The 13624-nt window shown below is 33.6% G+C and overlaps 2 protein-coding genes across 2 annotated transcripts; both read right to left on the minus strand.

The window, feature by feature from the left end:
- Positions 1-590: 590 nt before the first annotated feature.
- Positions 591-990, minus strand: LOC130962344 (protein SLE2-like). The gene is made up of 2 exons (XM_057888564.1): positions 873-990; positions 591-763 (listed from the first exon to the last, which is right to left on the minus strand). Exons 1-2 carry the CDS (start codon positions 988-990, stop codon positions 591-593), a joined length of 291 nt encoding a protein of 96 aa, XP_057744547.1.
- Positions 991-10745: 9755 nt separating this feature from the next.
- LOC130963315 (uncharacterized) lies at positions 10746-11570 on the minus strand. The gene has a single exon (XM_057889445.1). The coding sequence runs from the start codon at positions 11568-11570 to the stop codon at positions 10746-10748; it is 825 nt and encodes a 274-aa protein (XP_057745428.1).
- Positions 11571-13624: the final 2054 nt, after the last annotated feature.

The raw sequence follows: 13624 nt of genomic DNA on the forward strand, positions 1-13624 counted from the left end.
GGCATGATACCAGAAATGCAAGCGGCCGTTTATATAATGCAAAATGTGCCAATGACAAACTTGTTTGTCTCATCACTTTCCATTCAACTGAAGTTAAAATCATCTTACTCATCAATTTTTAACACAGTTGGGAAAATCTACCAGCAGAGATCAATAATTTTATTTTGCCAAATACATGACTAAATATTACAAAATTAATGTTTAGGTTGCAATACTTTGTTAGTTTAGTAGCAAAGATGAAATGATATTTGCACCCATCATAAGTAATGGCATTATTATGCTACAACATAAACCACGATTCAATTCTCTAAAGGAAAATATTAGATTTGTCATTACATCATTAAACACAACATTACAGACAAACCATATACTCCTACCATCAAAGCCTAACAACTAAAACACTAGTAATAATAAGCATAACCTCTCAATATATGCTAGCTAGCTAGTTATTATTAGAGAACTCTAGACACTGGACCTAAATACCTTGTTATATATTAGCCCTAAACTAATCACTACCTAGTACTAATAAATTAAGCACACATACATTAGAAGCTAGCATATATGATTAGGATTATAATAAGATGATGGTACTACTTGTTTTGGTTCTTGGTGGCAAACTTGGACTCATCAATTTCAACGCCTTCCTCTTCAGCACGCTCTCCTCCAGATTTCTCCATGGTGCTGAATCCACCCTTGCGACCCATCTCTTGGTATCCTTCTGTTCCCAGCTGCTCCCTCCTTGTTTGCCCTCCCTTGCTCCTTCCTGATAGTGAAACAACATCTTTATATCATATAGTTGCATATTCATTTATATACATTTAACGTAACATTATTAATTTATTACTGAGATTATAATATTAATAATTAATAACCTTCAGCAAGATGCTCCTGAGCCTCAAGGGACTTGCCACCAGTTCCACCAGGGACCACAGTCTCTCCCTGTTTTGCCCTTTCATCAAGCTCTTGTCGGTTTTGTTGCTTAGATGCCATGCTTATAACTTATATCTATGCAATAATTTAGTTGATTATACTGGACTCTTTACTCAATATGCTAACATAGTCCTTGATGAGGCTTTATATAGGCAACAAATTTGAGTTGCATAATTAATACTAAAATTATTCGATAGTAAGGAAGAAAAATCAAGAACGTGACAACTACTTAGAAAGGAACAGTGAGCATGGCCATGCATGGACACGTGCAGTGCATGCGTGGCAAAACATGAGTAAGACGCGCAACGCAACTCCTAAAATAACACGATGTCCAGTTATTTATTTGGGAATAGGGCAGCGAACTTTTAATACGAGCATGTACTCTTTGTTCGGTTGGGAAGTGTGTATTCTACAGTGTTTCTGATAAGTTTCTTTAGTTTTTTTTTTTGAAACAAAGGAGGCTCAACACATTAAAGTGGAGCAAATAAAAGAAAGAAGAAGACACATAACCAGCTACCAACAAATAAACCAACCCCTACTATCCCCAGTACTCTCATCCTCCCCCAGGATCACCACCACTCCATTCCGTGTAGCTCATCAACGTCCTTGTGTGATGTACTACAGTTTATTTATTAGTTTTTATTAGCTTTTAACTAATTTCTCTTTAGCATTGTATTATTTATTCTTTTAAGTAGGGTTGTCATGTACTACAGTTAATCTGTGTGATAAAAGTGCCTTCAACCTTGGTCTTCATAACACTTAGCAAATTCGCTTCCTTAACATATGAACTATATGTATTCAATCCGTACTCAATTTTTCAATTCCATCTTACTTGACACGACTCTGGAACAAATAAATTTACTAGTAACGTGATAAACAAATTTCATCCGATATATATCTTTCGAATAAATTAATTTTTAAACAAAATAATTAATCTATTAATTTTTAATTTTCTTTCCCATCCAAACTGATTGTAACAGGATGTTTGAATTAAACGGAATAAAAAGGAAGGTATACAGTAGTATATACCCGACATCCTTGTTTTATAAAAATTTTATGATAAATTTTACTATATCTTTTTTAAAATAATATGTAATTTATTTTGTATGATCTGTCAGTATATGATAATAATTAATTATATTTATCTTTTGAGTATAACTCAAATTCAAGGAGAGTTCATATTTTTTTGTGGTGACTAATGAGAGTTAATATTTTAATTATAATAAAATTATTTTGTAATTTAAATTATTATTTAAAATGAATAATTATATATTATTTTAAAATATTAATAACTAAATTTTTTATTTAAAAATTTACACAATTTATAATTTGATAAAAATATATTAAAAAATGACTAATTTTAATTTCACAAAATACACATTTTATACTTAGATAAGAAATAATGTATATATTTAATATAATTTTTTTTGTTAAGTGATAACAAATAATACATGTGCTTCAAGTAACCGAAATTCAAGTGTTTTTTTAAGAAAAAATGAACTAAAAAAATTAATTATTAATATTTAAAAAATATATAATTATTTATTTTAAATAATAATTTAATTATAAATAAATTCTACTATAATTAAGATATTAATTTTTATTAAATTAAACTAACTCAAATGATAAATATAATTAATTATTAAATTAAAATAATATGTTATTTTATATATTATTTTACATATTATTTTAGAAAAGATGAGTAAAATTTATCAAATTTTATATATAAAATATTGTTTTATAAAAAGTTAATTCTATTTTATAAAAATCTAATCTAAAATTAGTGTGTTTCTGTCTGCATGGCCAATATCCATAAATGGCTTTAAATTAAAAACTAAAGGAAACCAAATATAAATAGGCACCATTTTAAAACTTTCGCAATTCGGTTCTTAAAAATTTTGTTCGATTGGCTGATTTTCTCTCAAAATTCCTCATATTGATTATGAAACATGATAAATGTTGTAGAAGATGATACTTACAAATTTTGTCCAAAATTAAGCCCAATCATTTTTTTTTTAAAATTTAGTCCTAGAAAAAGTTTGATAATTTGATTTTAATTTAAAAATTAGAACTAAAATCGTAACTAAAAAGTTTGCTATAACTTTACACGAAAAACACTAGTGAAAATTTGGTTCCATTGTCCAACATCAAATGGTTGAATTAGGCTTTGTATTTGTGCAAGAAATTTAATGATGGGTTAATTAGTTAACTTTCTTTTGGTTTACCATTACTCCATTAGCATTGTTGTTTTAACTTTTACTTGTGACCTTCCAGATTCATGAAGTAAAATTGAATTTAGTATTTTATAAGAGTTTAATTTTGATGTAGTGTCAGTGTAAAGAATTTTACATAATTATCTAATTAGATTCATGCATTTTAGATGACTTTAAAGAAGTGTGTTTGAAAATTAATTACTTTCACTAACTGACAATACACAATTGATTTTCTTTATAAATTCTCATGATTTAATATAAAATCAAGTTGACTACAAAATGCTTTGTTTGAACAATGGACTTATATTAAGTATCAAACAAGCATTTCAAATATATATATGCATGTATATGAAAGGACCAATGACTCATGCTCGCTGAGATAACATGTGATACTATTTTAGTAAAAGAAATAAAAACTGCTCAAGAAACATATAGCAAGCACATACATGATGCATTAAAAAACAAAAAAGAAATATACACTGAGAATGCAATAAAGTATACAATGTTCCAGAAAAGTTTTTTTTTCTTGCTTCTGCATTATTCATAGCATACTAAATAGTGACTAGTAACTCCTCCATATCAGAACTTTGTAACTCTTTCCTCCACGAGTTTCTACTCAACACACAGTTGAGGAAATATCCGGCAGAGAATTCTGTCCAGAAATTGCCAATATTGCAGCCTCCATTTCTTCCAAAACAAGAGGGGAACAATCACAATTCCGAGTCCAAAAACCGATCCCAGTTCTGCACTCACTAAATTCCAGTGAACTTCACAAGCTAGGCTTCCACATGGTGGCATTGCAAGTGGTGGCAGTGTATGCATTCCATGATCTGGAGTTTTGGACTTTTGGTGAGTGGAGGTCCATACAACCCATTATTGCCTTCAAATGAGCTTACTTCGAACGACTGAAGTTGAGTACCTGGTGGGATCTTCCCAATCAAATGATTATAGGAGAGATTTAAGGCTGAGAGAAAGCTTAAACTTGCAAGATTATTGGGAATTTCTCTTTCAAGTGAGTTGTTTGACAGATATCCAAGATTATTGGGAATTTCTCTTTCACATACAGTGTATTCAAATCCATTAATTCCTTTGGTATTGGCCCTTCAAATTGATTGTGTGAGAAATCAATGGAAATGAAGATCGTTAGGATTTTAACCAAAATAATTTGTTGACCTTTGCTTGTGACTGTTATTGAATCCTGATAATATATATCACCAACTGGAAAATCAAGATGTTCTACCTTAGATTGATCTTCTCCCACATTAGACATCATGGCTTTCCAATTTCTGAACCATATTCCAGGAAATTTATAGTTAAAGGTCACATCAACAATCTGAATCTTTTTCCAAAACACCACTGTCTTTTACACATCTCATAGGACTGTGGAATTTATTGTTCCGCAAAACCAGGACGCGAACGGTGGATATCTTTCTTAGAAAGCAAGGAAAGCCCCCAATGATCTTATTTCTTCCAATGTCTAATACCTCTAAGGCAGTGCAATGTGCCAGAGACTTTGGGAGTGGCCCTGCTAATTGATTTCCATTGAAAACAATAGTCTTTAGAGCACAAGCACTTGGAAATATATTGGGGAACTTTGCCTGATATTTTGTTATTGGAAAGGTCAAGAACTTGAAGGTTTGAAGCATTGCACAAGGAATGAGGGATGCTGCCGTGAAAACTATTGTTTGCGAGAGAAACATAAAATGTATCAGACATGTAATGACCAATATCTGCTGGGATAACAGAGCTAAAATTGTTGCTCGAGTAATCCACAAAGGAAGCATAATGAAGGAAGCCTGGGATCTGCTCTTGCAGTTTATTGAATTGAAGGTAAAGGCTGTACAAATTATGAGTACGGTTCTGCAGTGGCCCTTCAAAATTAGTTAGAAAATTGTGAGAGATATCAAGATAGTCAAGACTATCTAGTCTCGAAATCCAGTTGGATACTGTTCCTTGAATCTGGTTATATGAGAGGTTCAAATCATGTAATCCAGATTGGTACCTCAAGAAATCAGGGAAAGTTTTCAAGTTGCAAGATGCCATGAAGTAGGAATTGTTCCACTAAATTTGCAGCCATAAAGAAGGAATATTGATAAGGTGAATTCTATATTATTTTTAAAAGTAAAAAAATAAAATATTTTAAAGTAAAAAGTAAAATATTTAAAATTTATTAGATCGTATTTATTTATCCTTTTTTAGTTAGACACTATGTCAAAGACACGTAGCATTCACCTATTGATAAATGCAGTATGTTACCAATAGAAAGGGGAAGTGGAATTGTCCCACAAAGTCAGTTAATAAACTACTATTTTACGGTTTATTTTGTATTGAATTGAGTGAATTTTATCAATTATTCTCACACTTATCCATATAAATTGCATGTTTTTGAGTTTTCTTTCTAATTTCGTGCTATGATTGAAAACATGTTTCTTTGGGGTTAAAATTGCTAATTTTTTAATACTCTTTTATTACCATAGATGCCGTGATACGTGCCTTAAAGTGATTTCAGATTTTCTAGGACAGGAATGACTTAGAGGATGGAAAGGAAGCATGCAAAATTGGAAGGAACACAATAAATTGAAGTTTTGAGAAGCTAACCTTGACGTGCACGCGTGGACGACGCATACGCGTGACCATGAATTCGTTCAGCGACGCGTACGCATGGCTGACGCGTACGCGTGACGAGCGTCACGTGCCTCAGTTACGAGAAAACACTGGGAGCGATTTCTGGGCTGCTTTTGACCCAATTTCAGGCCTGAAAATACAGATTAGAGCCTGGGAGTGGAGCAGAATCAATCATTCATACACATTAGGTTTTAGATGTAGGTTTCTAGAGAGAGAGGCTCTCTCTTCTCTCTAGGTTTTAGAGTTTTTAGTCTTCTTCCTTCTCAAATTTAGATTTCTACCTTACTTTAATTTAGTTTTCTTGTACTTTTATTTGTTCTAATATTTTGGCTTATCTACTTGTTGATAGGGCTGCACATGGATCGGATAATATTCGCATATCTGTGGTAATTATCCGCATCTGATCCAAATTTTGCGGATATTATCCAATCCGCAGAGCCATCGGATCCGATCCGATCCGATCCACATTATGGTCGGATCGGATTGCAGATTTGGCAGTGATATCCGCGAATCCGATCCGCATATCCGTACATCATATATAAATAGTATAATTTAAGAAAGTAAACCCTAATGTGATATGAATTTTAGTGTGTTATTTTATGAATTTTATGATATTTTATTTTTAATTTTTTATGTTGTACTTCAACTTAGAATAATTAAACTTAAATCTTGTGTTATTATTTTGTTTTTGTTATTCAGGAGAACTATTATTGATAATATTTTAGGAGTAAATAGGTTTAAACAGATAAAAAATGAGTTTTCTAGATTTTTTTTGTAAAAATAGCCAAACAGAATGTTAAAATTGTTTTTTTTTGAATTATGCCGATATACCTGGTGCACGGAATTGTAAATCACACTTTTCACAACTCGTACAACTAACCAGCAAGTGCACTGGGTCGTCCAAGTAATACCTTACGTGAGTAAGGGTCGATCCCACGGAGATTGCCGGCTTGAAGCAAGCTATGGTTATCCTGTAACTCTTAGTCAAGAGATTAATGATAAAAAGAGTTTTGTTTGCAAAAAGTAAAAGAGCATGAAATGAATGATACTTGTTATTCAATAATGGAGAACAGGTTGAGGTTTCAGAGATGCTCTGTCTTCTGAATCTCTGCTTTCCTACTGTCTTCTTCTTCCAAACACGCATGCTCCCTTCCATGGCAAGCTGTATGTTGGTGGATCACCGTTGTCAATGGCTACCATCCGTCCTCTCAGTGAAAATGGTCCAGGTACAATTTCTGTACGGCCAATCATCTGTCGGTTCTCACTTATGTCGGAATAGGATCTCTCTATCCTTTTGCACACTGTCACTGTGCCCAACATTCGTGAGTTTGAAGTCCGTCATAGTCATCCCGTCCCAGATCCTACTCAGAATACCACAGACAAGGTTTAGACTTTCCGGATCTCGGGAATGCTGCTAATTGGTTCTAGCCTCCACCACGAAGGTTCTGATCTCACGAGTTTGAATGCTCTATTGTCAGGAGATGCAAATCAAACTCGTGGATTAGAATCCCAAGAGATACGCACTCAAGCTGTCGCCCAATGACTACGTTGAGCTCAAACAGAACGGAAGTGGTTGTCAGACACGCGTTCAAAAATTTGAGAATGATAATAATGGACACGGATCATTGCATTCTTTGTATTGAAGTACCAGTGGGTATCTTAGAATAGAAACAAGCGTGATTAAATAGAAAACTGTAGTAATTGCATTAATCCATTGAAACACAGCAGAGCTCCTCACCCGCCCCTACCTATGGAGTTTAGAGACTCATACCATAGAAGATACAATAAGAGATGTAAAATGTCATAAGTACCCAAATGAATCTCTAAAAGTAGTTTTTATACTAAACTAGTAACCTAGGTTTACAGAGAATGAGTAATTAAGTGTAGATAGTGCAGAAATCCACTTCTGGGGTCCACTTGGTGAGTGTTTGGGGTGAGCTTTGAAGCTTTCACGTGCATAGGCCATCCTTGGAGTTAAACTCCAGCTTGGGTGCCAGTTTGGGCGTTTAACTCCAGTTTTGGTGCCAATTCTGGCGTTTTACGCCAGAAAAGGGTCTCTGGCTGGCGTTTTACGCCGGTTTGGGCCATCATATCTCGAGCAAAGTATGAACTATTATACATTGCTGGAAAGCCCAAGATGTTTACTTTCCAACGCAATTGAGTTCGCGGAAATTGGGTTTTTGTAACTCCAGAAAATTCACTTCGAGTGCAGGAGGGTCAGAATCCAACAGCATCTGCAGTCCTTTCTTAGCCTCTGAATCAGATTTTTGTTCAGGTTCCTCAATTTCAGCCAGAAAATACCTGAAATTATAGAAAAACACACAAACTCATAGTGAAGTCCAGAAATGTGATTTTTGAATAAAAATTAATAAAAAATATAATAAAAAGTGAATAAAACATGCTAAAAACTATATGAAAACACTACCAAAAAGCGTATAAAATATCCGCTAATCACAATACCAAATTTTAACTGTTGCTTGTCCCAAAGAAACTAGACAAATAAAATAGGATAAAAAGAAGATTATGGTGCAATAAAATCTCAGAGTCTTCAATGAAGCTCAAATTCAAATTAGATGAGCGAGGCTTATAGCTTTTTGCTTCTGAATAGTTTTGGCATCTCATTTTATCTTTTGAAACTTAGAATGATTGGCTTCTTTCAGAACTCAGCATGCAGATGAGGTTATTGATTCTCCTAGTTTAACTTTGATTGATTCTTGAATACAGCTTCTTTGAGTCTTGGCCGTGACCCTAAGCATTTTGTTTTTCCAGTATTACCACCGGATACATAAATGCCACGGACACGTAACTGGGTGAACCTTTTTAGATTGTGACTAAGCTTTGCTGGAGTCCCTAGTTAGAGGTGCCCAGGGTTTTTAAGCACACTCTTTTGCTTTGGATCACGACTTTAACCACTCAGTCCCAAGCTTTTCACTTGGACCTTCATGACACAAGCACATGGTTAGGGACAACTTGATTTAGCCGCTTAGGCCAGAATTTTATTCCCTTGGGCCCTCCTATCCATTGATACTCAAAGCCTTGGATCCATTTCACCCTTGCCTTTTGGTTTAAAGGGTTACTGGCTTTTTCTGCTTTTTTTTGTCAATCTTTGTGTTTTTCACTGCTTTTTCTTGCTTCAAGAATCAATTTTATGATATTTTAGAATATCAATAACATCTTTCTGTTCACCTCATTCTTTCAAGAACCAAACTTTACTTAAATTTCAGTATATAAAAAAATATGCATTGTTTATGCATTCATTCAGAGAGCTAAAGTAATGCCATCACATATAAATCATTTGAATTTTTCTTATTTTGTACTCGAAATATTTGCACCCTTGCTCTTCTAAAAAAAAATCTATTATTTTATTCATGTTTGATGATGATAAGAAGAGTAAATTATAGCCAAATTGATAAAAATAAAGTACTACTCATGCAATTTAAATTTTATAGCAGAAAATTAAAATGAAAATTGAAATGCTACTAATACTTATGGAATAATAATAATAAAAATAAACTACTCTAATACTAATGCTCATGTAACTCTTAAAATAGGTCTCTAATAATAGAAGTTATCACAGAGTTAGGACTTAACAACCTTTACTTTGAGAGAGAGGTGCTCCCTCAATCTGTGGGACGGCTAGCTCTTCAAGGGACAACTTTTGGTGCTTTAGCTTCTGTATCTCACACCCTTGCTTTTCCTGTTCTTTGAGCAGTTTGCAGAGCATGCTGTTCTGATTCTGCTACTCTTTTTTGAGTTGATCCATAGCTTCTTGCAGCTTGGTGACAGATGCTTCTAAGCGGGCCCAATAGTCAAATTGAGGAATTTCTGGGAGGAGCTCATGTGCCCTCCTCTTGATGAGGTTGTCTTGAACTTGAGGTCCATCCATTACCTTTTTGGTGATTGGGTGTTCAACTGAGATATACTCATCCACACCTATCTTCACCCCCGCATCTTTACATAACAGACTGATCAAGTTTGGGTAAACCAATTTGGCTTCAGTGGATTCCTTGTTTGCAAATACATAAATTTCACAAGGAATCAGCTGATGAACCTCTACTTCTTTTTCCAGCATAATACAGTGAATCATCACTGCCCTTTTGATAGTGACTTCAGAGCAGTTACTGGTGGGAAGTATAGAATGCTCAATGAAATCCAGCTAGCCCCTAGCAACTGGTTTGAGATATCCTCTCTTCAGTTGGTTTGGGACACCTTTTGTGTTGGTTATCCACTTGATTCCAGGGAGGCATATATCCTCTAGAACTTGATCCAGTTTTTTATCTTTAGCCATTCTCCTATTAAAGGATTCTGGATCATCTTGTAGTTGAGAAAATTTGAGGACTTCTCTCCCTTTATCAAGGTGGAACCTTCCCTCTGACCATAGTCCAAAAGGTGTGAAAGACAGTTCCCTCCATTCTTTGCCTATATGTCAGCCACATATTTGCATAGAATTTCTGGACCATGTTTCTTCCAACATTCATCTCAGGATTAGCTAGGACTTCCCAGCCTCTGTTTTGAATATGCTCTTGGATCTCCGGATATTCGTCTTCTTTCAGATCGAACTTAACTTCCGGGATCACTAATCTTCTGCACACAATTTTGAAGTAATGGTCTGCATGTTCTTTGGTGCAGAACCTTTCATGCATCCATGGTATTTTTGGATTGTTTTCTTTCTCGCCTCTTGGAGTGGTTTGTTTTCCTTTAGGGGCCATGATCTCGGTTTGTGTTAGCTCAGTGATCACGGAAAATTACACCAAACTTAGAGGTTTATTTGTCCTCAAGCAAAAGAAAAGAAAGAAGAGGAATAGAGGGAGAGAAAGATTCGAATGATGGGTCAAGGACAGTGGCGGAACCAGAAATTTCATAAGAGGGGGGCCAATTAAATATAAAATATAACAAAAAATTAACAAAATATGATTTGTAGCATATATATCAAAAGAGTAATTATATTATATAAAAGTCAATATTTAACTACATACTTTAAGAATTTGGTATTTTTAAATTTGCTCGACGATGCTTCATGGAACTAAAATCATCAATTATCATCTCTGAAGTGAATTTTGAAGCAATTTCCTTTTCAATATATACAATCATATAATTTGCTAAAAATTCATCTTCCATCTTGTTTCGAAGCCTTATTTTAATAATCTTCATAGATGAAAAGGCCCGTTCAGTTGTTGCTGTTGTCACAGGAATAGTCAAAATAAGACGAATTAATCTATCAATTAAAGGATATATATTTGATTTTCCTGTCTCTGTCAATTTTTGACATAATTCAGCAAGAGTAGACAAATCCTGAAAATCTGAAGCTTTAACCACATCAAGTTCATAATGTTGTAACTCATAATCCAATTGAATCTTTTCTTGCTCAGAAAAATCTAAAGAATAGAAATTCTTTGCAAGATTGCATATGTTGCAAATACTGAATAACTTAAAAGCATCTTTAGGATCCAAAGATGTACTCAATATGAGGAGCTCGGTTGCTTGCTCACTAAATCTACCATTTAGCTCTTTCAATTGAAAACCTGTCACGCTAGTAAAAATGTCAACATGATAGTGGTGTTCAACAGTGACAACATCCTTTTTACGATGAGACCGAATTATGTCACTAAAAGAAGCACCCATATCAGGTATCTGAATAGCATGATCATTGCAGAAAGAACTAACTTTCTCCAAAAGTGCTCCCCAACTACTATCTCTTAACTGTTGAATCAATGACTTTGTACTAGAAACCGGATGCATAGCATTCAAAATGTCTTGAGATTTTTGTTGCAATGCTTGACAAAGTTTATCAGTGATTCCCATGATTTATTTCATCATATGCAAAATGAAAACAAAATCAAATGATAATAAAGATTTAAGAGCATAAGTAGCATCACAACGTTGAGAATATGTAGATCCATTAGTAGCCAAATCTTCTAGAACTGAAGTTGTTGCTCCAAACATACGTAAAAGGCTACAAATTGAGTTGAAGTGAGAGCTCCACCTGGTATCTCCTGATCTTTTTAATGTGCCAATTTGATTTGCTCCCCTTCCTGTTTCAATTTGATTAGTTGCAACTAAATGGGAAATTTTAGTTGCATAAGCAGATCGTAATTCATCATTGCGTTTGCAAGAAGAACACACAACATTGATAATATTACTCAAACTTTGAAAAAAAGCATGAACATCAACAACTTCTTTAGCCGCAGCAACAAGAGCTAGCTGTAATTGATGAGCAAAGCAATGAACATAATATGCATAAGGACATTCTTAAATAATTAAAGCTTGTAACCTTTTTCACTCTCCACGCATATTACTAGCCCCGTCATACCCTTGACCTCGAACATTTTGAATGTTGAGATTGTGATGAGATAATGCAGAAAAAATCTCTTATTTTAGAGTAGCAGAAGTAGTATCTTTGACATGAACAACATCTATTAGCCTTTCTTTGACAAATCCATGCTTATCAACAAATCTAACAATAAGTGCCATTTATTCTCTTCTAGATTCATCTCTAGCTTCATCAACAATCAAACAAAACTTTGCATTACCAATCTCATTGCAAATTTCATTTTGCATCTTTCTAGCAAAAACATGTAGAATTTCCTTTTGAATAGAAGGTGATGTGTATATTGCATTTTGAGGAGCATTATCCAAAACAACTGCATCCACTTCTTTATTGTAAGAAGCTAATAATGCTAACATTTCAAGAAAATTTCCTCGATTCTGAGACTCATGACTCTCGTTATGTCCCCTAAAAGCACAAGCTTGAAACGTTAACCATCTGACAGTATCAATAGAGGCTTTAAGACGCAATCTATTGCTTAAAACTTGTTGTGAGCTTTGCTTAGCCAATACTTTGTCAATGTGACATAATTGATTAAGCAAATCTTTACAAGACTTAAGAGCAATATTATGAGGAGAATTAAGAGATTTACCCACATAAGATAAAAATGTACAATCTTTTCCATTATTCACATTTTACCAATTGCGAAATCCTCCTGATGTGAATGGACTTGATTTTATAGAAAATAAATAGCATGGAAGACAAAATGCAGCATCCACTTCTGGCGAATATTCTAGCCAAGAAAAACTCTTAAACCAATGAGCTTTGAAACGAGGAGGATGACTTTCTAGACCAGAAAGAGGGTACTCATCCATAATAAATTGATATGGTCCAAACTTTATGTATGCTCTACGAATTCCATCTTGTTGATTGATAGGATAATTCCAAATTTGTGGACACTTTTCGGGATCACGCATCAATGTATCGATATTAACTTGATCTATTTCAGTCCTTGTTATTTTGGAAGCAGGGGGTTGAATATCTTGTTCAACAAGTTGTGTCACAGGTTGTTCAATAATATTTTAAACATTACTCAAAGAATCTGAAACTGAATTTTGTTCATCATATATTCTCTCTTTTCTCTTAAAAAATGAGTGAATTGTTTTCATCTTTGACATTTTTAACTTAACTTGAACTATCTAAAAAAAAAAACAAAAATAATTGCATATATGTTATTTAAAAAAATATTAAACCTATTGAGCAATAACAAATAATTTTAGAAACACAAATATATAATAACCAAAAATAAAGATATTGATTTACCTGATTATTTTTTTTCCAAGTCTCACCCAAAAATAACTCTATTGAGTTTTGCCCTCACTTCAATCTTTGAACACTGTCCATTATAAAAAAAAGTAAATTAATTATTTTAAATAAATAATGTAAATAATACTTGACATTGTTATTAACTTAAAAAAATTGAAATATACCTCTTTGAATCTTTGTTGTGCATTCAATGGTTAACATTTTGCTATTCACTTCTCTTCAAAAGTTTTTCTTCATATGTCTTGTTTTGGTATGGAAAGAAAAT

The sequence above is a fragment of the Arachis stenosperma genome, chromosome 2 (assembly GCF_014773155.1).
Source record: "Arachis stenosperma cultivar V10309 chromosome 2, arast.V10309.gnm1.PFL2, whole genome shotgun sequence".
NCBI lineage: Eukaryota > Viridiplantae > Streptophyta > Magnoliopsida > Fabales > Fabaceae > Arachis > Arachis stenosperma.